Source organism: Etheostoma cragini, chromosome 22 (genome assembly GCF_013103735.1).
Source record: "Etheostoma cragini isolate CJK2018 chromosome 22, CSU_Ecrag_1.0, whole genome shotgun sequence".
Classification (NCBI taxonomy): domain Eukaryota; kingdom Metazoa; phylum Chordata; class Actinopteri; order Perciformes; family Percidae; genus Etheostoma; species Etheostoma cragini.
Window position 1 is genome coordinate 6,446,286 of NC_048428.1, and position 23,639 is coordinate 6,469,924.

The window sequence follows — 23,639 nt, forward strand, 5'->3', positions numbered from 1 at the left end:
CTCCTATTTAAGTGATGCCTTGATTGTGAACAGGTGTGGCAATAATCAGGCCTGGTTGTGGCTAGAGAAATTGAACTCCGGTGTTGACAACCACAGTTATAGTATGTTTTAACAAGGTTTAACAAAGTTTTTCACCTTTAATGAAAAAAATGCATTTACAAATTGCATTTTGTGTTTACTTGTGTTGTCCTTGACTATTGTTTAACTTGGTTTGATGTTCCAAAACACTTAAGTGTGACAAACATGCAAAGGAACAGGAAATGAGGAAGGGGGAAAACACTTTTTCACACCACTGTATAGACCTCAGTGGTCCCCTAATACTGTATCTGAAGTCTCTTTTATGTAGACCTTAGTGGTCCCCTAATACTGTATCTAAAATATCTCATATATAGACCTTAGTGGTCCCCTAATACTGTATCTGAAGCCACTGGGGGACCATGGTCAGGCTGGGGGAACGCATATTAGTGTTACAAAAACCTGACATGTTCATGCCCTGTGATATTGTATCTAGCGTTTTCTTATGCCGGGTAAAAATGTTTCACCGAAACAGGTTCCTTCCCGAGACTATTTTGCAGTGCTACACTCGGTCCATCTGGAGCTTAGCGCCGCCAAAGATTGTGATTGGTTTAAAGGAATATAAACAACCCCTTATAGTTTTTTCTCTTATTGAGGAGTTTATGCTCCTGTTGCCAGACCTTCCTTCACAGCGCTGTGTTGATAGGTCTGGCAATGCGAGACTAGGTACAATCAAACGATTCTTTATGGGCTGCAGTTATCTCCTGAAGTCTCTGCTGGCTGCCTGACATTCTCACAGTGACGACACTGTCATTGGGACTAGGCCAAGATATACAGCTCCAGCACCTCACTTCCGTAAAACCTCAAAAACAGTCATTTTTACATTCCAGGTTGTTGTCGAGCAGCTCCAGGGCCCTGAGACGGGCAGGAAAGATTGTCCGCTCCCACCTCGGATACAAACTGTTTGCACACACCCCCACCCCCCCCCGCAGCCACTCAGGACCAAAACCTTACACCCAGCTGCCGCTTGCCTCATCAACAAGACCCAGGACCCACACTTACAGGGTACCAGGATCCATTCCTGACGTTATGCGTTACAGAACACAAAATCCTTACCGTCTACCCCCCTTCCACATACTTTTGTTGTAAACTTCTATTCCCCTGGACAATAATTTACACATTGCGGCAAAATATTTTCTTACTTTAATAATAAAATTACTATTTTTTTCCTTTTCTATTAAAAATTTCATTTTATTTTGATTTATGCCTTTATACTTTGGCCTTATGTTTATTATTTTGGACCAAATCATCACTAAGTCAAATTCCTTGTATTTGCAAACATTTTGCAATTAACCACTTTTGATTCTGAAAAAGCTATTCCTCTAAAACGAAATAAAATAATGTAAGACAAAAATTACACTGCAAAAACTAAGGTTTTGAATTTAAAAAAAAGGCTCAGTTTTCTTTAACCTTACAATCTTAAGAAACAATTATGTAGAAATTACATTAAAAATAGAACAAGAATAAGTTAAATTTAAATGCAGTTTCTACAGGATAAACAGCAAATGATCCGGGTGCTCGCCTACCTGCTCCATGTCTCCCAGTGTGATGGGTTGTGTCTGGTAGCGAGTGTTGGTCCTGCGCTGGCGTGTGTCCCCCCTGGTACGGGTGACCCTGATGGGAGGCCGAGCCAGTCTGTTAAACAACGCCATCTTTTCTGCCAGGCTGAGAGTGCAGAGATCAGGCTCGTCTTGACTCTGACCTTTTCCCTCCACTCTGGACACGGGCTTCGAGCGCTGGACCTCCTGAGTTTCCTGCATCTGCCGGTTCTCCCGCGCCTGCTCCCGGGCGGCGGCACTCTGCTGCAAGGACGCCTGCAGGCTGAGGGCAAGACGACACCCGAGAGACAAAGAGGTAGGAGAAAGGGAGACTTCTAGTAAGCATGGAATGAGCTCATGCATGCTAGCGGCATGCCATACATGGCAGGCAGCATTGTGGAACACGCACACACTCACACGTGCATGCATGCTACAGTGAGTCATGCCCAACACAAACTTTATTAAACAAAATCCTTCTAGTCTTTTTAGTCCTATAATAATGTAAACTTGTATTTTCCTCCAAACACACAGGAGGGCACCAAAACTAAAAAAACATAACAACATTGTGCATTAGGACTTTCCACAAAGATCCAGCCCTTCACATCCTGTGGGGTAAAACCCCGTTGTGAGAATACCACTCTGAAAAGAACACTATGCCGTGGTGTAAGAGCAGCATTTAGTAAAGATCAATCATGTTAGTCAAACACTGTTGGTTGGCGTGAGCAGTCATATGCGTGCCATGTACCTGTATGGCTGGACAGTGCTGGTAACTAGGGTGGGGCTAGGGACGCGTGCCACAGCAGTGTGAACAGTCACCGCGCGTGGCACGTGAGTGGGGACGCTACAGTAGCGAAGGACAGGGACACACACACACACAGACACCCACAACCAAACACAGGAAAAAACACAAGGAATTAACCAGATGACTACACAGTAGTTCTGGCAAAAAGGTTAATGAAAGCTAACGGGAGAGGATTTGAAAGCATAGTGAGATTCAGAAAGATGGCTTGAGGATTAAAACACAATTTTGTTTCAAATTAAATATACGAATCACGTTCAGAGCAGAACATGTGATGGATTTGATATCAGGTTGACAAAATATGAAAATGTTGCATAAAGCTTGTGGGAGTTCCAAATAACTAAAGGGTAGGTCCACCCAAATTACAAAAAGTTACAGTTCAAAGCGGAGACCATAGGGAAATCCGGAAATTAATAAGGTAAACAACGGCACGACGTATGACCACGGAATGGACCTGTTGTCCAGCTTGTAAAACAAGAGTTTGAATGAACGTGGAATCAGGCAGCCCCCTCCTGGGCCTTGGCCATGTGGAAAGCAACAACTTAAAGTTAAAAAAAATCCTGAAAATTTTTTTGGGAGGAGGGATGGGGGTCCACAGTGTATTGTTTCCATATGCACCCATTAAAGTTAATTGGACTTCATTTGACAAACCAGTTAAAGTCCTTCTTACATTACAAAATAGTAAAAGTCATCATTTTTAAGAAGCAAAACGTTTTAGGTACATTTTTACTTCTTCCAACCCTATATTAAATTAAGAGTCAATGTAGATTTTCATATTGCAATAATATCATAATCCTACATTGAATCATTGTGAAAACAAAATTCTAGATGTTGTGTTGTTACTTTGGCAAGGTCATCATCATAAAAGTGAATTAGTACATTCATGATTGACATGTTGACATTAGTTGCTTCATGTACATTTATTAAAAGCTTTGCTTAGCTTTTCATATAGTCTAAACTTGGGACGAGGCCGTTTTGTTTAAATAACGGCCATGCTGATTGCAGACAGCTTTGTCAAGGCAGTTTGGGCTTTAGATACATTTTGAACAGTGGCCATCTTTAATGAAAAATTGTGTTCCGCTATAAACATGCACACACGTATTGTTTTCATCACAAACCCGGTCGGTCAGCGCGGGCGTAGTCGCAGCGGTAGTCATCGATGCCGGTAACATACTCGAATGACAGAGTGCACGGAACAAAGCTTTGTGACTAACTGATAACATCTAATGACTAGCAAGCACTTTCATACCGCTGCTGCCGTACAGCGAGTATCTACTTTGAACATACGCTGCAGCTGGGTGCTCAATTTGAGGCACCAAGTGCTAAACGGTTTCCCGTCTCCACCCTTTTCCTCTTGTCCTCTATTCATGCCCAGCACCAGTTGTTTTTAACTCCGTTCTCAACTAAAGCTGTAGCCGTTTCTCAATGTCTACGTCTTTTTTTTGCCGTGTTACCACAGCGCCCACACACACACACACCGCACTCTCGCTTTACTGCAACGACCCGGGCTAATTTGCATCTGATCGGCTAGAACTCATTTCATTGTTAGGTGGAAGTTTGTTGATTGGTTAAACCTAGCACATCAAAAACAAAACCCATGTGGACTTCTTAATTGATTTATTTTTCTAAAAGAGTCATAGCCCGGAAATCTGGCACCAGGCCCGAGTACTTTAAGCTCTGCGTTAGTTAGAGTTGCGCTACTCTCATATGACTGGTAGGTGAATCAATTGACTCGAAAATATTAAATTGCATGCAAGTTCCCAAATGTATTTATTTTTTTTTCTTGCTGCCGCAAGCCTGAGATCAGGCACTGTGCTGGAATACTTTGAACCCTGGGTTACAAAACGTATCTTTCCGGGATCAGAGTCCCTTGTGGACTGTGGAAAATCCAGCGCAATGGGAACAGTTTTACCTAAATAAGATGTACATTTGAAATTATTTTCAATGCTGTGAGCATGGCAAGTGTTCTTCACCCCCACTGTATTGGGGTGGAGGCAGAAATCTTAGGTCTCTGAAAGTGTTGACAGATACCATTAGGGTGAATGAATGAAAATGGTATTGTTACACCTGGATGCTCCTTTCCCATGTTTTAGTGTCTAAAGGAGTGGGAAAAACACGTTTTAAAAATGGTCCAGTATTTACAATTCTTTAGCCATTTGTTGGGCATTTTAGGCTTTTATTATATTGCTGAAGATGTGAAAGGGTAGAGAGAAAGGGAACGACATTCAATAAAGGGAACCCAAACCCGCGGCCGCTGCGACAAGGACTGAGTCTTTGCACATGGGGCGCAGGCTTTACCAGGTGTTAAGGCGCCCGGGAAGTGGTCCAGTATTTCCTCTAACTCAAAAAGGCAAATTTCCGAACGTCAACTATTCCTTTAACTCAGCGTCAAACAAAGTTACTTGTTAAGACTTACGTGGCGGCGATTACTACTTCCTCAGTGGTGACCGGCTGAGTTCTGGATCGGTCTTGTGTCCGTCTTAGTCTCCTGTCCACCGCTGCATTCCTGGATCGTGGTTTAGGAGCTCCGCCATCAATACTCTTCTCCAGCTCCTGGATGGATTTACAATCATTTTAAATCAATGGAGTATTTCATCTTACCTTTACCTCCACTTAGGTTAATCTAGGAGCAGAGTTCACTTAGTTGATGTGAGGTAAAAGCGAAAGACAATTAAACACAGGCTTCACACATTTTCACAAGGGAATATTTACATTGAAATTTGGTGACTGAATTGGCTACTTGGCTAAGTGATTAAAGACAGATTGAGTACATTAAAACTATCTGTCATCTATATAAATAGATCTATCTATATCTCACACAAACACACAAATCTTTTTGGCTCTATACACCACCACATTGGATTTGAAATGAAACGAACAAGATGTGCTTTAATTGCAGACTTTCAGCTTTAATTTGAAGACCTTTACATCCAAATCAAGTGAGCGGTGTCGAACGTACAGCAGTTTGTATAATGTGTCTCACACCTTTTAAAGGGACCAAAAGTAATGGGACAGATTAACAATCATTAATCAAACTATCACTTTTTAATACTTGGTTGCAGACAATTACAGCCTAAAGTCTGGAACGCATAGAACAATTTATTGGACAATAAACTGGAATTGGCCAAGAACACTCAAGCCCTCTACACGAAGGGCCATAGCCGTCTCTATTTTCTGAGGAGGCTGAGGTCCGTCAACACCTGCAGGACGATGCCGAGGATGTTTTAGGAGTCTGTGGTGGCCAGTGCCATCCTGTTTTCAGTTGCATGCTGGGGCAGCAGGCTGAGGGTAGCGGACGCTAACAGACTCAACAAACTGACCCGCAAGACCAGTGACGTTGTGGGGGTGGAGCTGGACTCTCTGTCGGTGGTGTCTACCTCCTGGAGAGTGTTCTTGATCTGGCTAACTGTTGTGAAGGGTGTTTTCTTCACCAGGGAAAGAATTCTTCGATCATCCACCACTTGTTTTCTGTAATCTTCCATGTCTTTTGGTGTAGCTGAGCTAACCAGTGTTGTTCCAATAGTTGATCGTTGATGATTGGCCACACCTAATGTTTTTGCTATCTCTCTGATGGGTTTGTTTTGATTTTTTAGCCTAATGATGGCTTACTGATAGTGACAGCTCTTTGGATCTCATATTGAGAGACAGCAAAAGAGTCCAAATGCAAATAGCACACTTGAAATGAACTCTAGACCTTTTATCTGCTCCTTGTAAATGGGATAATGAGGGATTAACACACACACCTGGCCATGAAACAGCTTAGCAGCCAATTGTCGCATTACTTTTGGTCCCTTTAAAAAGTGGAAGGCACAGAAAACAAACTGTTGTAATTCCTACACCATTCACCTGATTTGGATGTAAATACCCTAAAATTAAAGCTGAAGGTCTGCAGTCAAAGCACATCTTGTTTGTTTCATTTCACATCCATTGTGGTGGTGTATAGAGCCAAAAAGATTAGAATTGTGTCGATGTCCCAATATTAATGAACCCAACTGTACATATTCAAAGCTGTTTGGAAATGTTGATGTGGAGTGAAATTTACTCTAATACAAATGCTTTGGTGACACCAAACCATACGTTTTTTCCAAGTTTTAATCTCCAATTCCTCCTAGTAATGGGAGGACAGAAAAAAAAAACGTGTCAAAGTTTGTGTCAATGATTGGAAGCACATTTCTCCTTGCTGGAAGCAGGATATAATCAGTAGAAATGAGAGGATAAACAGGGAATAGTTGAAGCTCACCCTGAAGAGAGAACGCTTGGCTGCTACGCTCAGCTTGGCCCGTTCATCTAGCTTCTCTTCATCAGCTAAAGAGAGAAAGAGGCAGAGAACATAATGACATTTCAAACATTGGATGTATTATGCATGTATTCACCAAGAGCACACTGAAGAACTAGAGCCAGTCCAATTTGAAGGGTCAGAGTCGCCTCCATCTGCTGAGGAGACTCAGGTCTTTTGGAGTGTGCAGGACTCTCCTCAGGACTTTATAGGACTCTGTGGTGGCCTCTGCCATCCTTTATGCTATAGTCTACTGGAGGGGGGGCAGATCGGACAGGGACAGGAGCAGACTTAATAGACAGATCAGGAGAGCGAGCTCTGTCCTGGACTGTCCTCTGGACCCCGTAGAGAAAGCAGGGGAGAAAAGGATGTTAGCTAAGCTGACATCCATCATGGACAACACCTCCCACCCCCTGCACAACACTGTAGGGTCCCTGAAATGCTCCTTCAGCAGCAGACTTATTTCCCCCCCCCCCGGTCTAAGGAGAGGTACCGCAGGTCGTTCATCCTGGCCACGGTCAGACTCTGCAACACCTGCACTACATGATAATGTTGTAGTTTCTGTTCCTGTTTTTCATTTACTCCACACACTATATATCTTTATTATCTGTATTTATAGTGTTCCATTACAAGTGCTTACTTTTTCAATATTATTTATGGTCACATGTCAATATCATTCATATTATGGTTACTTACTTTTGCTATATTATTTAATTACATATTCAATTTAATTTTAACATCACTTTCCTCCCAATATTGTTTTTGTACCATGGCAACCGCAATTTACAATAGCTTTTATTTGACGCCACTTTACATTCATTCTATACCTTTAGCTCATTGTCTGTTGTTTGCCTGTTGGTTTGTGTGTTTACTTGTTTGTTTTTTTGCTTTTTCATGTAGGAAACCGCTGCTGCTCTAACAAGGGAATTTCCCCACTGTGGGGTGGATAAAGTATTATCTAATCTAATCTATATCAGTAAACCGATGTTAGGCATTTTCCAAACTATCGGTATCCGGCATTTATAATAGACAATAAATGAATATTTAAAAATTAAAATAAAAAAACGGACAAAACACCCATCACCACCCAACACCATGGCATGAGGGTGGTGTTGCATAGTTTGTTCACCAGAGGGCGCTCTACAACGTCCCTGATGGCAAAACTCAGACTTTTTTACCAAAGGACATTAAGTTTCATCTTAAATATGTTGTTTTATAAATTTTATTTTTTAGAAATTTAATGTATATTTTGATGTTTCTCTGTTCTGTTGTGAAACAAGTTTGTTTTTAAAACGGCATTATCATATTTTAGTGAGGACTCAAATCACTACAATTAATGTTAGGGGAAATGTTTTGTTTCTGGATATATTTTCTAAAATATATATGGGCCAATATATCGGAATATCGGATTTGAATATTTGTATCAATATCGGCCTTAAAAATTCTTTATTTTTAGGACTCTGTAAATAACCCCTGCAAGGGTAGCCAATTTAAAACGAGTCAGTTGGAAACAATACAAAATCAGCCGGAGAGAGCCCTTTTCAACCAATTCATGGAGCTACATTAGCAGCTTGATTAGCTAGCTAGCTACAGCAACAAAAAAAATCTTCTAGTAGCAGTTGTCATTTCAGTTGACAAAATTAGCAGTCACCATCTTTTGTTCCGAAAACAAAACGCATTGTATTAAAAAGAATTTGACTGGTAAATGTACCAAGATGTACTGTATATGCAGTGTAAGAATGAAAAAGCCTGAAGGACATAGCAACAGTAACTAAAGGGTCGGGCTTAGCAATCAGTCGATTATTTGTCCTCACACAAGAAATAATGTTTTATAGGAAAACCAGATTTTCAAGAAACTCATAATTATGAAAAATCAATAGCATCGCATGTACAGTGAAGAAGATACGGCTATTTTACACTTATACTGAGTTTTCACTGCAGAATGTTCTTTTTGTAAGTGTAATGTACTTCAAGTCATGATGTTTACCTTCGTCACTTCACAGCAACAACACAATCTGGCTTTATAGCTGGGAGCAAAGACGAGCTCCAAAAAACTGGTTTCATCGAGGAGACTATACAGAGCTCAACAGGTGTGAGTCTCTCTCCTTGGGAATTCTCCTTAGAACAAAACGCGTCCCAGCTGAGTGTGTGCTTATAAAAAGCAGATGAGCTAGTTCTGCCCTCAGTAGAGCTGCTGTGCCGTTATGCTACTGTGAGCACCAGTAACGACTCTATAAACCATCCTTCAAAATGTTGCGCTTTCCTGTTAAAATAAGGAGATCTGAGTCCTTTGCACCTCCAGTCTATTCCTGAAGCTTTGACATGAAGCTACTAAAAAAGCTACAAATAATTATGTTGTTTTCATTGGCAACTTTGTATGTGGACTAGATCTTGTTCTATTTCTTCCTTACTGACCGCCAAAGGGCAGTGATTAGCAGTGATTATCTTCCGTCTCGTGCATGCGCAGGTCTAGTAATTATTTTAACCAAGTATTGTGTGACTTCAGGATGACACAGGTATAACTTCTGGCATCATAAGATGATTCCTTTCTAATCTTATCTTACTATTACTCTGAAATATCATAGATCTTTGCTTGTAGCCTCAAGCCTTTAGCTGGGTCAAAATGAACATCATCAGCGACCCAACAAAAGCCCTAGCCATTGACTAGGAATTATCCGCCCTCTTGACCAAGGGTGCACTCTAACCAGTGAACCCATTGTCACAGCCGGGAGGGTTCTAGTTGATTTACTTTCTGGTCGAGAAGAGATGAGGCAGACTTTGCCCAGTCCTGGATCTAAAGGGGATTAGGGACAGCAGATGTTCTTTGTGCTGCCAGGAAAGAATCGTAAACCTCCATGAGGATGGGATCTAAGCTGGTGGTAATGTCTCCATGCTTGTTTCGAAGCCTCCTCCGATGCAGAGGTAGACACAGAGATGATCTTGCTTGTGTGTGTAATGGGGATTGTAGCGAAGGTTCATCTTTTTCTTTTAAGCTAACATTTGAGCATAACCTCCATTCGTGTGGCTCTGAACACGGTCTCTGAGGGCCGGTTCCTAATTTTAGCACATGGAAGACATCCTCCACCTTCTTCCGGCTCTTCTGACGTGGGCCGCCCACACATGACCAGAGTAAGGGCGATATATCTACCGGATGAATAGAACCAGGTTGCTGACTGTTTCTCCCGTCCGTGGAGTGGCAGCTTCATTAAGCATCTGGGATCACTTCGACATGACAGAGATGGATCTCTTGGTCTCAAAGATGTCAACCCTCTGCATTCCTCTGGTTCTACTTGTTGGAGAGGACCAGCCCTCTGGATTAGGATGGTCTAACTGATGCATGGCCAGTGGGTCTTTTCTATGCCTTTTCACCGTTTCGTCTGATTTTAACAATGCTTCTTTAGAGTACTTCGTCAGTGCAACCGGCTTATCCTAGTGGCCTCCTTCTGGCCAGACGGGACTTACTACTCTCTGCTGCACAGACACTGCAGTGGGCTGCCCTGGCACGTCCCCGGAAGTAAGGACCTCTTGTCTTGGCTAGAGGCATTGCTACCCCTCTGCAGTATGGGAACCGATGTATCCTTTTTTTTTCTCAGTGGTGTAAGGTTCAGAAAGAATGAGGACCTTGAATCAGATGGTTCAGGTGTCCCTCTGTGGCCGATTACCGCGTTCCTCCTTCCTCCATGCTCACATCTCAATCAGCCTATCCAGCTGGCACAGTTTGACCCCCTATAAGGAAAGGGGGAGGCGAAGTCGAGACTGTTAGGCCCTGTGCGGGCCCTTAGAGCCTATGTGGAAACAACAGGTTACTGTGAACTGGGTTCTGCCAAAGCATGGCCTGTCCCACTGCATTATGGGTAGGGCCATTGGCCACGTCTTGGTCGACATTGAGAAAGGTGCCCTTGGAGGACATATGTGTCTTGGCCTCATGGGCGACGCCGAGCACATTCTCAAGATATAACATAGCAAATGTTGACACCCCTCCTTCTGTTGAGCGTGGTTCTTCGGCCGAGGTCCTCTGCTACATCCTTATGAGGTGGGTACACAGAATTCTTTGTGACTGTTATAAGTCATCCAGTGTTAAGCACTGTCTGTGACAGTAAGTAAGGATGAAGTAAAACGCATGTTACAAATACAACTAGGGTTCTATGAATCTTGGCTGACTGCCAGAGTTCTCAGTCACTCAGAATCTCGTGAACCGGCAAGAAGTTTATTTAGAAATGATCTTGTGGATGACACCGGACGTTTTACCTAAGCCACGGTCATTCCAAGGTCAAATGGGACCTTGTTTGTATAAATATGATACGAAAGTGAATTATTTATTCACCACTGAATGGCAGAAAACAGTACCTGTCCCACATTGAAACTCTGCCAATATGTTTCAGAGCCGAGCTAACTGAAATGGAAAGCAACTCAACTGAATACATGTACAGTGGATGATTTTTACATCTACATGATCTCATCAACATAGCCCATCCAAAGGCTGATGAAACTGAATTTACTAAAGACGTTCTGGTTGAAAACCACTGTAAAGTTTTGATGTCATTCTAAACCATAAAAGATCACTTCATAAGTAAAAATCCTACCATGGAAATAAAAAATTTATCCCGATTTGATTCATAAGCTGTGAACAAAACTGCATCACTTCTACTGCTGTTAATGTGCCAATGGACTTTAGGCAACTGGATGTCCCAGACAAGTAATCTTATTGGTCAAACACATACCACAGCCATACTGATAATACTGATAATTCCACTAAAGCTAGCAAAGCTTGATCAATTATCTCACATTTGTACCTTTGCTACAGTACTTCTTTAAATATGTTGCCAATGAATCCAGAATGTCTAGAATTATGTTTATCAACAAACACATGCATTCTAACCATTTATGACAAAATTAATGCATTATGTCCCCCCCAAGATATATTCTAAAAGTTTAGTTTAAAAAAAAAAAACGACTTACCTTCAGTGGAAGCAAGATCTGAACTCACGCAGGACCTTCAAAAGTGCACAAAGAAAAAGACAATCAGCAAAGCTAGTAGTCTCCATGCAGCAATGTACAACTCTGTAATATTAAAAGTGTGGTTAGAGACAGGAGAGAGAAAGCCGGTCATTGAGGATATGCAGTGAAAAGCAGCAGTTTCTGGTATGCTGGAAATGTGACTAGTGTTAGAAGAAATGAAAAGGAAACGGTCAAGTAATAAAGCCGACTAAACTGGAGAATTAGACGGAATTACGGAAGTTTGTTTGGTTCCATGCTTGCAGCGAGTGATTACCAACAAAGGCCAATTCATGCTTCCTTGGTATGGTCACACGTGATGACCACTGCCAAGTTCCAATTAGAGAGAACATTGACCTTTTAAATTCCATGTTTGCTAATGTTGTCAAATGAGTTAAGTCAAGGAGAAAGTACATATTAACACTTGTGATCCAGCTCATGGTATTAATCTGATTATTTACTAACATACTAAGGAATAATTTATTGTACACTTAGTAGCAATACGTAATCAGAAGAGTGCACCAAAACCTGATTGGAATAAAACATAAAATGTGCGCATCAAATTCTATAAACTATACTATGCATCAATTGTCATAAAATCAACATTATGTATTGTATGATATTGTTCTGACATGCATGATCATATGGATATTTTTCAGCATTCTTCACTCTCAGCCATGCATTCTTGAGTCCAGAGCAGTACCTATCTGTCTTCTGGCGTTCTGCAGAAGTGATGGGCTGCGTCCTAAACCTCTCTGAGGTCTTTCTACTCTCCCCGGGATAGATATACTGTCGGGGCCTGCGCCCCCTGTCCCTCTCCTCTCTCCACAGGGCACCGTAGCCTGTGACTGCCTTGTCCCCTTCAACCTCACTGGAGGGGCCACCCAAGGAGAGGGACCAAAAGGAAAGAAAGTACAGCATAGTGAGGGAGAGATAGAGAGGGACTGGTAGCAGAGTTGTGAATTTTCAGTCACACCCCTGGTTTTATAGCAAATATATGAGAAAGACCATGAAGATTTATTAGCGTTTAAAGCATGCACACATCCATTGGCCCCAGGAAGTAACCAAACAAGTCAGAGCCAATAACGTACAAAAAAAACATACATCATAGGAAGCTTAGTGTTAGGCGATTAATGCATGATACAGATTAGACACTCTACGCTTTCAAGTTGACTTCACACCAGCATTAGTTTCTTGTTAGTCATTCAGTAGTCAGCCGATGTTCTAGAATTCTAGAGAAGCCAGCCAGTGAGTAGCAGCAGCACAGTTTAATTTTGCCACCTACAGCTCAGTCCTGCGGCTGGTTGGAGGGGTGGTGCTCTCCATGTAGGAATGTCGGAGCTGGGCCACAGACACCCTGTTGTCCTGGTGAATCTCTTGGTTACTGGGACCATCACCATCCCTGACCTCTCGGAGGTCATGGGCCTGGTACTGCAGGTTCCTCTGACTGAGCCCTCGGGGATCCCCAGCCTCCCACACCGAGCGACTCTGGGCTGGGCTGGCGGTGGAGCTTCCTGGGCCTGCATGTGCCTCTCTGGGCTGGATGTGGGTGGCAGCAACCCCTTTCTGGATATAAGTGGCATTTACCCGCTCTCTGGGCCTGCTCTCTGATGCTTGCGAATGAGAGGTGTGCTCGGTGTCGTCCCACCTGGGACTGCTTCTGTGTCCTCTTCTTGTAGGCTCCTCTGCCTCGGCCTCCCTTGCAAGACTCAATGCCCTTGACATCCCTAGCTCCTCTTCCCCTCCTCCTCTCCGTGGGTCCTCAGTGCTCCTCTCCCTGCGGCGGATTTCAGAGGGCAGCACTGCCTTCCTGCTCTTCAGAAGGCCCTCTGTCTTTGCATCCCCCGACTCCCCAGTCTCTTCCCCCTGAGGCTGTTGCTGCTGCTGCGGCCCGGCTCTGGATGTGGGACAGGAGGCCATGGACAGATAACTGGGGTAACCGACAACTTCTTGTCCTCCCGGTGGCGCAGGTCGGGTGAGCTGAGCCTGGGCGTGGGGTTGGGAGTAAGCCTGCTGGGGGCCTGGTGGGTCTGCGTGGAATCGTTTAGAGTTCGGGTCCTGAGATTGTCTGCGGGACACCGGAGCTTCGGTAACATTTCCTAGCTCTGGGCTTCTCTGGTGGCCCTCCTCTCTGGCAAGCCTCTCCCTAACTCTGATTCTTCAGGAAAACAAGAGGTTGGTTAACATTTGTACTACCTCAATAGACACAGCATGTCTCTTCAACTTCTAAAGATGACTGTAGTTAGTCCAGCTCTAATCAAGATGATGCGTTGTGTGTAGGACGGTCGGCGTGAAAGGAGGCGCAGATTCTTTCTCTTGTTTAACATTAGGGCCGGGAACCAAAGTGTGGTCTGTGTGTCCTTAGAATCAAGTGCCAACAATAGCCAAATATTTAAAGTTCACATTGACTGTCTAGTAAGATTTTGGTTTGTTTGATCAAGTATTTTCTAAACAGTAACTTTGCAAAGTTTTACCTATTTGAGGTTATTTATTTAGGGTAATTTTCCAGTTTTAGTTAAGTTCAACTAAAGTAGTCACTTTGTGTTTTGGTAAGCCATATCATACATCAATATTTTTAGAATAGGACGGGCTACTTCGAAATGTTATAATTGTACATACACGTTGTACCATACTACTATATATGTTCTAGGACACTTTTTTGCCTGAATAACAACAGGTTCTCAACACAGTACAAAATATCTGTACATGAACTCTTATTTTTTATTTTCACTTACTTTATTTGAGATAATCTGTAGCTGAGAATTTGCACCATGAAAAGTCATGCTGTGGAGATGTTTAGACCTACGCCCCCAGACCTGTAGTCACTGATGTAAGGTCAGTATTACTGCAACATCACTACTCAATGTTTAACTCCATGGGAATTAGACTGAACACAGCATGGGAGATGAAGTTATGGTCCAAAGCAAAGAAAACAGGAGCTTGCGACAATGAGGATGGTCATGATGTCAGTCATGATGTCAGCTGACTCTCAGCTCAAAGCAGAGGTTTTTAAACATCTGTGTCCTCTAATCAGCCCAGGACCCACACTGAGTCAATGAGGTTAACCCCTATAGGATGAAAAAAAGACAGGGTCTAGTCTTGTTGGGAACAGTACTGGGTTTTGTTCTGACCTAAAGTTTAAGAAGCACTGCGTTTAAGGGTTGATGGTTTTGGTAAGTCCAGCTGAATGGCAACATGGTAGGTAATATTGGGGTGAGACACAACCAGCCTGGGAGTACCTCGAAGGCCAGTTGATGAGGGAATGGGTGTCGCCCTCAGCATCAGTCTGGAGGAACCAATCAGTGTTCAGTTTCGACCTTGCACTGTTCCAATGGAAACCCGGTGGGAGACAAGTGAATGAGTGGGTGGGTGGGTAAAAGTCTAGGTTCAGTACTCAGCCTTTTTCTTTTCTTTTTTACTATGCACAAACAGACATACAACTACAGTACACAATCCATTGACTTTACATTGAGCTTGGCCAAAATGAGAATGGGCTTGGACACCAACAGGATCCTGCTAAAAATACAAGTTCAACTCCCCGGTGAGACATTTCATTGTTATTGTGGATTTGAGGGAGGCATCACTTGCAATAAAATATGAACAATAAATCTCTTATTTAATGTTTAATAAATGAAGAGCAATCGCCAAGATCAGATTTGGCCAGAAACCACATCTTTGTTACGGAAAATCCATGTTATGAATGACATCACTTTACCAAGGGAGAAGACCTGTCTAACTGAGGTCTTATCTACTGAAGCATAAATTTAGAGGAAAGCCATCTCACTGCACTACAGCCAAAAGGCAGAAGAGTTATTCTGGCTGTCTGACGCTACATCAAGACAAATAGCATAATCATTTTCATTATGTTCAGGCCTGAACTCAATCCATGAGAATGTCCCTCAGTCATGACTACAGACTACGGACATAAAAGGGGAACATTCAGCTCACAGTCTGACCGTGGAGTCACACTGAGAGTCCAGTAACACAACACCCCTCCCTGCACTGCAGACACACACACACTGGTCAAGTTTTGAAAGCTGAGAGAGGGATTTAGGAGCAGCGAGAGGAGAGCAAAGATGTAGACAGGAACACGGAGGAGAAAACGACTGCGTAGTTGGGAGTCAAATTATCTTCATGGGTTCATTGGCGACACGGACTACGGGGCTGGGCCAGCTGGTTGTTACATCACAAATGAGGAAGGGCGGTACTACATCAGCAGAGAAGCCAAAACATGCGTTGGCACTTTCCTCTGCAACAGCAATGATTCAATTGCATGCAGGCTAAGGGCATGTAACGAAATGCACGGGACATGAATCCACGTGCCCATGCAGATGTGGAAAGTATCGTGTTGGCTTAATCTTTCATTGCACAGGAAACTGGGTGTGTGTCAGAGCTGGATTATCCCACTACGGTGCTTGGGGCAAAAAATCAACTATGTGTCCCCCCTGACATGTTACCTCAATCTATGTTGCCCAGAACCTCTAATTACCTCCGTCACGGAGGTTATGTTTTTGGATTGTTTATCGGCAGGATTACGGAAAAGAATACAGACTCAACTCTCATAAAACTTGCTGGAAGGGTGTGGCATGGGCCAAGGAAGAACCCATTACATTTTGGATCGGATCCAAATCACAGGGCAGATACACAAATTTGTATTTTCACTTTAAATAACATAGCAAGATAAGTGCCCTTCTAGTTTATTGTGTTTTACTGGTGCATATTACCAAACAAATGTGCAAGTAATCAAATTACCACGTTGCCCACTTTGTCTCCAAGTTGAACACAAGTTAAACACAAAGACGGCCTGAAAACTGTGATTCATGTTAACAGAGCTATAGAAACCATCAGTTCAATCAAGTTGCAATAAACTGGAATTAACCTTGAAGGAAGCACCTGGTGCTCTGATTAGCATTGGCAATTCTCTTTAAGAATGTGGGATCAGCTTCAGTTCCAGAGGTTTTTTCATCCAAACTGCTTTGGAAATAGCTCTTCCTAACAAAATAGCAACAGCTTGGCCAGTAAGTGTTCCTTTGGGAATTTAAAAAGTACAGCAATTTGCTTTTCCGAACCACCTGAAATATCTGGGACAGAAACAACACACATTTTGTCCTAAGGTGCCTTGTATTTTGCAAGCCCAGTTGTGTGTCTCAGTGGGACTCAAAAGATTGTTCCAGAGCAAGCTCAGGTTGCCTAACCTAGTACGAAACCACAGTCCTGCCTACAGGACGACCTTGGCCATGTGTGGATACAAGACGAAGACTGACGGAGGGAGAGGTAGTCTGATGGATAACAAAGTGTCAAAGTGAGTCCATCTGTTAAAGAGAATGATACAGGTCTACTGTAGATGAAAACCATGCTGGACCTCTGAGTATATAGATATAAAAGGTGAAGCTGGGTTCTGCACCCTAGAAGGGAAATTTTCTACTAATGTGACATCCAACACAGAGCAGGGGAACCATTTTACAGAAGGCTTTAATATGTTCATTTTGAAACAGAAATAAAGATAAATAGGGATAAAAAGATGAGGGCAAAAGAGAACAGTGATCGGGCCACTCACCCCTGTCTGCTGAGAATGTGGTGAGATTGCTGCTCGATGAATAGGTCCCCAGGAGACACCCCATGTTTAGGTGAGGAGAGCGAAAGGTGCCTGCTCAGCTTGGGTGAACTCGCTGGCTTCCCTGTGACTGAAGAGTCCTTGGTGGGCACCCTGGCAGATGAGGACAATGGTGTCACATCCATGTATGAGGAAGAGGACGGAGGCTCAGGAGGCGCAGCCCTACGTTGATTCTCCAGGTTCATCAGCCTCTCCCTCTCGGAGAATGAGTCTACCCTGGGTCGACCCAGCTCGAAACCTGGGTCGGGGTGGCCGTGCTGTGGTGACGTGCGTCCCGCCCTTGGGCTAGTGGTAGAGGTGTTGGTGTAAGAACTCAGGGTGATGTCCCGCCCTTCCTCCCTCACTGCCTCACCTCGGATCCGCCTCTCCGAGCCTTCCGGCTCTTTCTGGGTGCGAGTATGGCGGGGGGGTTGGTCAGAGTCCGGCTCGTGATCTAAAGAGATGCCGTAGCGCTCTGCCAGCTGCCGGCGCCGCTCCGCCTTGTAGCGGGCAATGCGCTCGGCCTTGGACTCCAGCTCGGGGGCACTGGGGGTGGGGGCCGAGGTGTACACAGGCTGTGTGTGAATGGAGGATGGAGGCTCATTTCTGCATCGAGCTCTGGACTGTCGCTCTGGAGCAGTCAGCTGCATTTCTGGGCTTTCAAATCCCTCCATGCCATACCGCTGGACTGTAACTAGGGGACACAGAGAAAACACAAGCCAGTTTTCCCCACAGAAGCACAAATTAAAGCTATAGTGCGCCACTATTTTATATTGATGAACATCCATTCCATTTAAGCCATTGCCAAATGAGATACAAAGCTGATTAAGCCTATCAGCTCCACACATCTGTCTCTGTATTTCTCAGTAGGTCTATGTTTACAAAAGGGGGTAGTCCAAGGACTTGATTTAACGGGCTAAGCTACTAGCGGGGTGGGGTGGGTTTGGTGAGCGATCACCGAAGGCTTGCGTCATGTGTATGCGCCAACAGTGTTGTTGTTGTTGTTGTTCCTCGTGGGGCCGACAAAAACTACGCAATGTAGCTTAAATCCTTTGTATTGTGCTCAGGTCAAATTGTACCATTTTTAAAAGTTTAAGTTAAATTTAAAATCTGAAAAATGGCTTCTATTAACCAAATTGCCCAAAATAAAAATTGAAGTATTTTCTTCGCAGGTAAAAATAATGATAACTTTAATTGAATTTTGGGTGTTAAATTTGTGTGCAACTTTATAGCACGTGAAAAAAAGTTTAAAAAGGGTTTCGAAACACTAAACCAGTCTGTGATCCACTTAACATCTTCTGATCTTAACTATTAGTCAGTCAATTAATTCAAATTTTCTGAATTTTTAAACTCAAAAATTGAGGTATAATGTCATTAAAATTCAGTTTTTGACCATGAAATAAAAAAAATTAAAAAACGTTGACAAAAGAGCCAAAAAGAAATGTCAGAAAAAGCACCAAAATAAATTATTTTCAATTTGGACTTTGAAGGACAACAGGTTCATGGTCAACGGGAAGACAATAAAAGGGTTACAAGTAAAAGAAGGGTTGAGGTATTGTACTTGTCTCACCACCAAAGGGCTCAAAGGGATCGGAGGCCCTGGTGTATCGTGGTGTGTCCTCCTCCAGAAGCCGGTTGGCCACCAAGCTAGGCAGCAGGGACGGATGTGCCTCGGCCTCTATGCCCTCCAACCGCCGAGCAATTCGCTCCTTTCTACACACAGACACACACACACACACACACAGGAAGGGAGGAGTCAACCACAGACGTGTTATTATCCTCCACAGCATTGGCATTATCAGAAATGCCCACGGCCTTTTTATATCATCACCTTCTCACCTGTTCATTTCCCAGTCACTCGCGCTTGTGGTAATGCCTTCAAATCGTTTCCTCAATTCAGAGACTGAAAAAAAAAAACTATTATTTGCTGATGACACTTACTTACTCTGTTCTGGGGAATATCTGGAGCAACTCTTGGATACAGTGGGGACATAATAAAAAAAAAAAAAAGATTAAATTAAATGAAATATACTTACCTTGAACTTAAGTAACACAAAATGCATCATTATTGGGAATTGTGCAATTTATTAGTTTGAATGCTTGTTGAAATGTACTTTTTTTTTTGGCTTTTGCATTATTTATCTTTTAGTCAACTCAGAGATTTCATTTTGATCTATAATCAGCTTTTGTTGACTGGGATAGCAGTAAAAGTGCAATTTTGAGTAATAGCCCAATTAATGCTCACAAATCTGAAAATGGTATAAGCAGCAGAAAATATGGAAAGTTGCATTATGTGCATTAAGCTTCAGCTAATCTAGTGATGTTTGTCTTTTCAATCAGTGAAAGCATAACCCAGCATCGGCTAAAAATGAGAAGCCTGCTGACGTTACCTGGATCTGTTGTACATTTGTCTTTGATATTAAATAAATACAGTGAGGAGGTGAGAAGCAATAAAAGGTTTAATAAGAGAGTTGTTGATGTCTGAGTTTAATGGATCCTGGCAGTATGCCAAAATGGAACCAGCTATTGGAACCCAACCCATTATTATCTGAAGTCTTCCTGTCAAAGTTAAAAACACAACAAGATTCAGGACCGACTCCTGTGCCTAAGGGACATTAGTCCATCTGGGCTTATTGCCCAGATTTGACTTTTCCATCTGATCCACAGCAGTTGGTCTACATCTCTGATTAATGCTCACAAAGCTGAAAATGAAATGAGCAGCAGAAAATATGGAATGTTGATTAAATGTATCCAACGTGGTATTATAACAGTTGTTATATTAATTCAAGTGCAGTGCAAAGTCTGACGCGAGTGTCTTTGCTGGTTCAAGACCGACGCAGTTGTTAATTTCCCGTCCAGCGCGCACGTTGTTTAAATAGCAAATGCATCTGTGCGCCCATGGGCGTGCCTGTCTTACAGGGAGGTGTGTTCAGGTGAATTGTTATGCTTGCGTGCTTTCCTCACGCAGGAGCAGATCAGTTCCTTCTTCTGAAAACCTCCTTCCTGAGCAGCAAATCTGCCATCATGCACCAAGGTACAAACGGGCCTGGCTTTTAAAGGGAATGGATCTGATTGGTTTACTGCATGTTACTCCCAAAACACACCTATGATTAATTAAGACATTAAGTGCAACCCTTTCGAAGCATGCGCCCAGCACACCCTCGTTAAACTAGCAAGAGTGGATTTGCACACAGCCTAAACACGATAAGATTGTTAAAATAGGGCACTTAGTCTTTTTCTTACTGCCCAAATCACAACTTTCAAAAAGCTAATCGAAAGAGGCCTTTGACAGCTCATCAATCTATAATATCCACTATTCAGTGGAGCTCAACAAACCCACAAACCTCTATGTCTTTATTGGAGTAAATGGAGCTAGTCAAGAACATAGAGAGAGTGCAGTGTTTCATATCGTAAAAGTGAGGGCTGTTTGTGTAGAAAAACTGGTTTAGACTAATCTTGACATGAATCCAAATGGCAGCGAGGCTGCTGTTGCACAACAGTGACTTTGGAAAACCCTGGGAAAGTTGACATTGTAAGGGGCCATTTGCAACTGGAAATGTAAATGAAGCAAAAACCTTACTCACCTTTAGGGAGATTGGCCAAGAGACTAACATCTATATCCTTGGTGCTTTTGGCTGGGTCGTCTTTTTCGTCGAAGGAGAATTCTTTCGGGAAGCTGAGGGGTGCAGAAACATTATTAAAAACAGGACTGTGGGAAAGTGTGGGATGTGTTTATAGGCTGACGGTGTAAGCACTTGTAAGGGGCTCAACTGAACAAATCTGAATTGGATCAAACAGTTGTCCACGTCATTAGAAATGTGGTTGGAAGCAGGATTGGTTTGAATGATGTTCACGAATCGAGTTAATGTGCCAATGGGATTATGGAACAAGAAATTAATCATCTAAACAAAACTTTTGGATTTCAACCTGTACATCTAGTCACGTCTCGATTACCCAAATATTTATCTAGAAATGAGAAGGTTTTACCCCAGTCACACCCTCACACAGCTACGGAGCGTCTTTCTCTCTCAGAAACATTCCGAAATCATTTATGGGTTTGAGTCAAGACCACAAAGTTACAACACAGCCATAAAGGAACTGGCAGCAGCTTACTTATGTGAGGAAAAAGTCAGGAATTGAGAAAACATGACTGTGCGGCTTCGTCCATTCCAGTGACCACAGAGTTGTGAACAGATATGCATGTGCATTTTTTTCCGTCATAACAGCATCTGTTTTTGTTAGTGAAATCTCACAACATCTTATTCCAACATGCACAATGTTTTTCAAAGTCACAGTGTCACCAACTTGCAGTGGCCGAGGTCCTCGCTGCTGTAAAGGAAACGGTCTAAATAGAAGCTAACGAGTAGAGCTGGTAGTTTGACACCCGGCCAACAACATGATGCTGAGCAATCCTACTAATGGAGCAGCAGGGAGGTTTTTCACTGCCACGCAGAAAAGTGAGCTGATCTTTAACTTGGACCCTGGCCCTGTCTGAAGTCCCCAGGTTTTATACGATACCCTGAAATCCTTTTGTTTCCACAGTCAGGTTGTGGTTAAGGGATATAATAAAAAGGAATTATTTTATTTCTCTAACAAATGTAATGTTCCGTTCATAAGCAATAAAACACACACTTGCTCAGTACAAAAGAGGCCAACCTGTCGTTATGATGATCTGATTTGTTAATGGTACTTACACTTAAATTTAAAAATTATAGCCCCATGTGTAGATCAGTTATCAGTTATAAAATCCTTCTGATGGTCATGCGTTTTGTTAGTACAAATTAGTGCAGTCAATGTATTGGTTTTCATTTTAAGATCCTTTTTGCCATTTTAGGTCTTTATTGGATTGGACAGCTTAGATGTAAAAAAGTGGAGGGGGAGGGGGGATGACAAGCAGCAAAGGACCGCAGGTCAGAATCAAACCTGTGGCCATTGGGTTGAGAACTGCGCCTCTGTATATGTGCGCGCGCTCTACCAGGTGAGCTACCCAGGCGCCATATGCATCACTTTGTCACTGCGCCACTAGTCTCGCATTGCCTGCTCTATCTTGCTCAGCGATGTGGGGGGAGGTCTGGCTTCACCACGGATGCATTCTGGGATAGGAAGGGAAACAAAAAACGCTCCGGGTTGTTTTGGTTTTTTTACTTTTTTAAACCACTCACAATCGTCTTTGCGCTAATCTCCGCACGCAGCGGCGGTGCCCCTGCTGAATCTGATCAGGAAGGAACTCGTTTTGGGGGAACATTTGCACCCTGCATAAGAAAACGCCACATACAATATTAAATGAAGTTAACTGTTCCCACAATATAGTAACACGAGTAAATTAGCTGGATACATGGGTTAGGGCGATCCCCACCAATTGGTCCTCAACATCCCAGTGAGAGAGTAAATGCAGTAAAGATAGTCATTATAAATCTCTACAATCAGTCCCAAAAGAAGCAATTGTGCTTGCCTTGTTGCACAATCCATATTTTCTTTAAAAACATGCTATTTTAACCAGGTAGCTTGCTACCTCACAGGTTGGTGTTCTCTTCCTTGGCAAAGGGATTTGAAGGACAGCAACAGACAGTGAAGCGGGGACCAATGCCTGACAAGATGGCGAGCTTTATCCTGAAAATGTCCTCCCTGTGATCCAGATTACTGTGCTACCTTCTCTTTTTTAGTATGACCACCACTACAACATTTTCAAATGCTACACATTAATGTGATGATGATTATTTATCGACATCCTGTCACATATACAGACCCGTTTTGTTTTTCACCTGGCCTTGAACAAAGTGATCGCACGACAGAAACGATGAAACACCACGTCATTTTAGCAGCTCTTACCTCAAAGCTCTCTTCTGTAGCAATCTGGGGTTGCTTAGTTTAATGGGGGTCTCACTCCCAAGTCCTGTTGACAGGAGAAAAGAGTGCAACACTTAGTCATGTCACAACATTCACCAATTTAAATTTTGAACAGGAGAACCTGCCCTTTTAGCTTTTAATGAACAGACAGTGCAAGGTGAACCATGTGGTCCGTCTGCAGTCCTTGGCACAGAACCACATTCATTAAGTGGACTTCCAGACAGAAAACAAATGATGTGGAAAAACAAGACTCTGCCTGCCTGACTGAATTACATCAAATAACCGTTGATCGGTGTACTTTAAAAGCTTGCACCCCTCTAAAACCCCCGCCCCCACAAACAGCAAAACAATTGTCACTGCACATAAAGTAGATCCGGAGAACGGGACTGTCTCCATCCTAGGTATCAGTCTATATGCTGTGCATGAGATCACAGCATAAAAGCTTTGATAGGAGTGACTGTGTGTGTGTGTGTGTGTGTGTGTGTGTGTGTGTGTGTGTGTGTGTGTGTGTGTGTG

The 23,639-nt window shown here is 43.0% G+C and overlaps 1 protein-coding gene across 18 annotated transcripts in view; it reads right to left on the reverse strand.

Moving 5' to 3' along the window:
- svila (supervillin a) overlaps nucleotides 1–23,639 on the reverse strand; it is a 118,479-nt gene that overhangs the window by 50,432 nt on the left and 44,408 nt on the right. For 8 of the 18 annotated variants that reach the window (XM_034861874.1, XM_034861875.1, XM_034861871.1 and 5 more), the window contains 13 exons: nucleotides 23,106–23,169; nucleotides 20,861–20,952; nucleotides 19,116–19,179; nucleotides 18,847–18,989; nucleotides 17,241–17,970; nucleotides 14,923–15,006; nucleotides 12,969–13,841; nucleotides 12,387–12,554; nucleotides 11,648–11,682; nucleotides 6,653–6,717; nucleotides 4,829–4,965; nucleotides 2,359–2,454; nucleotides 1,602–1,896 (listed from right to left, as the gene is read on the reverse strand). In XM_034861874.1, coding sequence (XP_034717765.1) covers nucleotides 1,602–1,896; nucleotides 2,359–2,454; nucleotides 4,829–4,965; nucleotides 6,653–6,717; nucleotides 11,648–11,682; nucleotides 12,387–12,554; nucleotides 12,969–13,841; nucleotides 14,923–15,006; nucleotides 17,241–17,970; nucleotides 18,847–18,989; nucleotides 19,116–19,123 — 2,634 coding nt within the window. In that variant the 5' untranslated portion in view covers nucleotides 19,124–19,179; nucleotides 20,861–20,952; nucleotides 23,106–23,169. Of the gene's footprint in view, nucleotides 1–1,601; nucleotides 1,897–2,358; nucleotides 2,455–4,828; nucleotides 4,966–6,652; nucleotides 6,718–11,647; nucleotides 11,683–12,386; nucleotides 12,555–12,968; nucleotides 13,842–14,922; nucleotides 15,007–17,240; nucleotides 17,971–18,846; nucleotides 18,990–19,107; nucleotides 19,180–20,860; nucleotides 20,953–23,105; nucleotides 23,170–23,639 lie in introns of all 18 variants that reach the window. The other 10 variants (XM_034861880.1, XM_034861870.1, XM_034861868.1 and 7 more) reach the window with 9 other exon arrangements.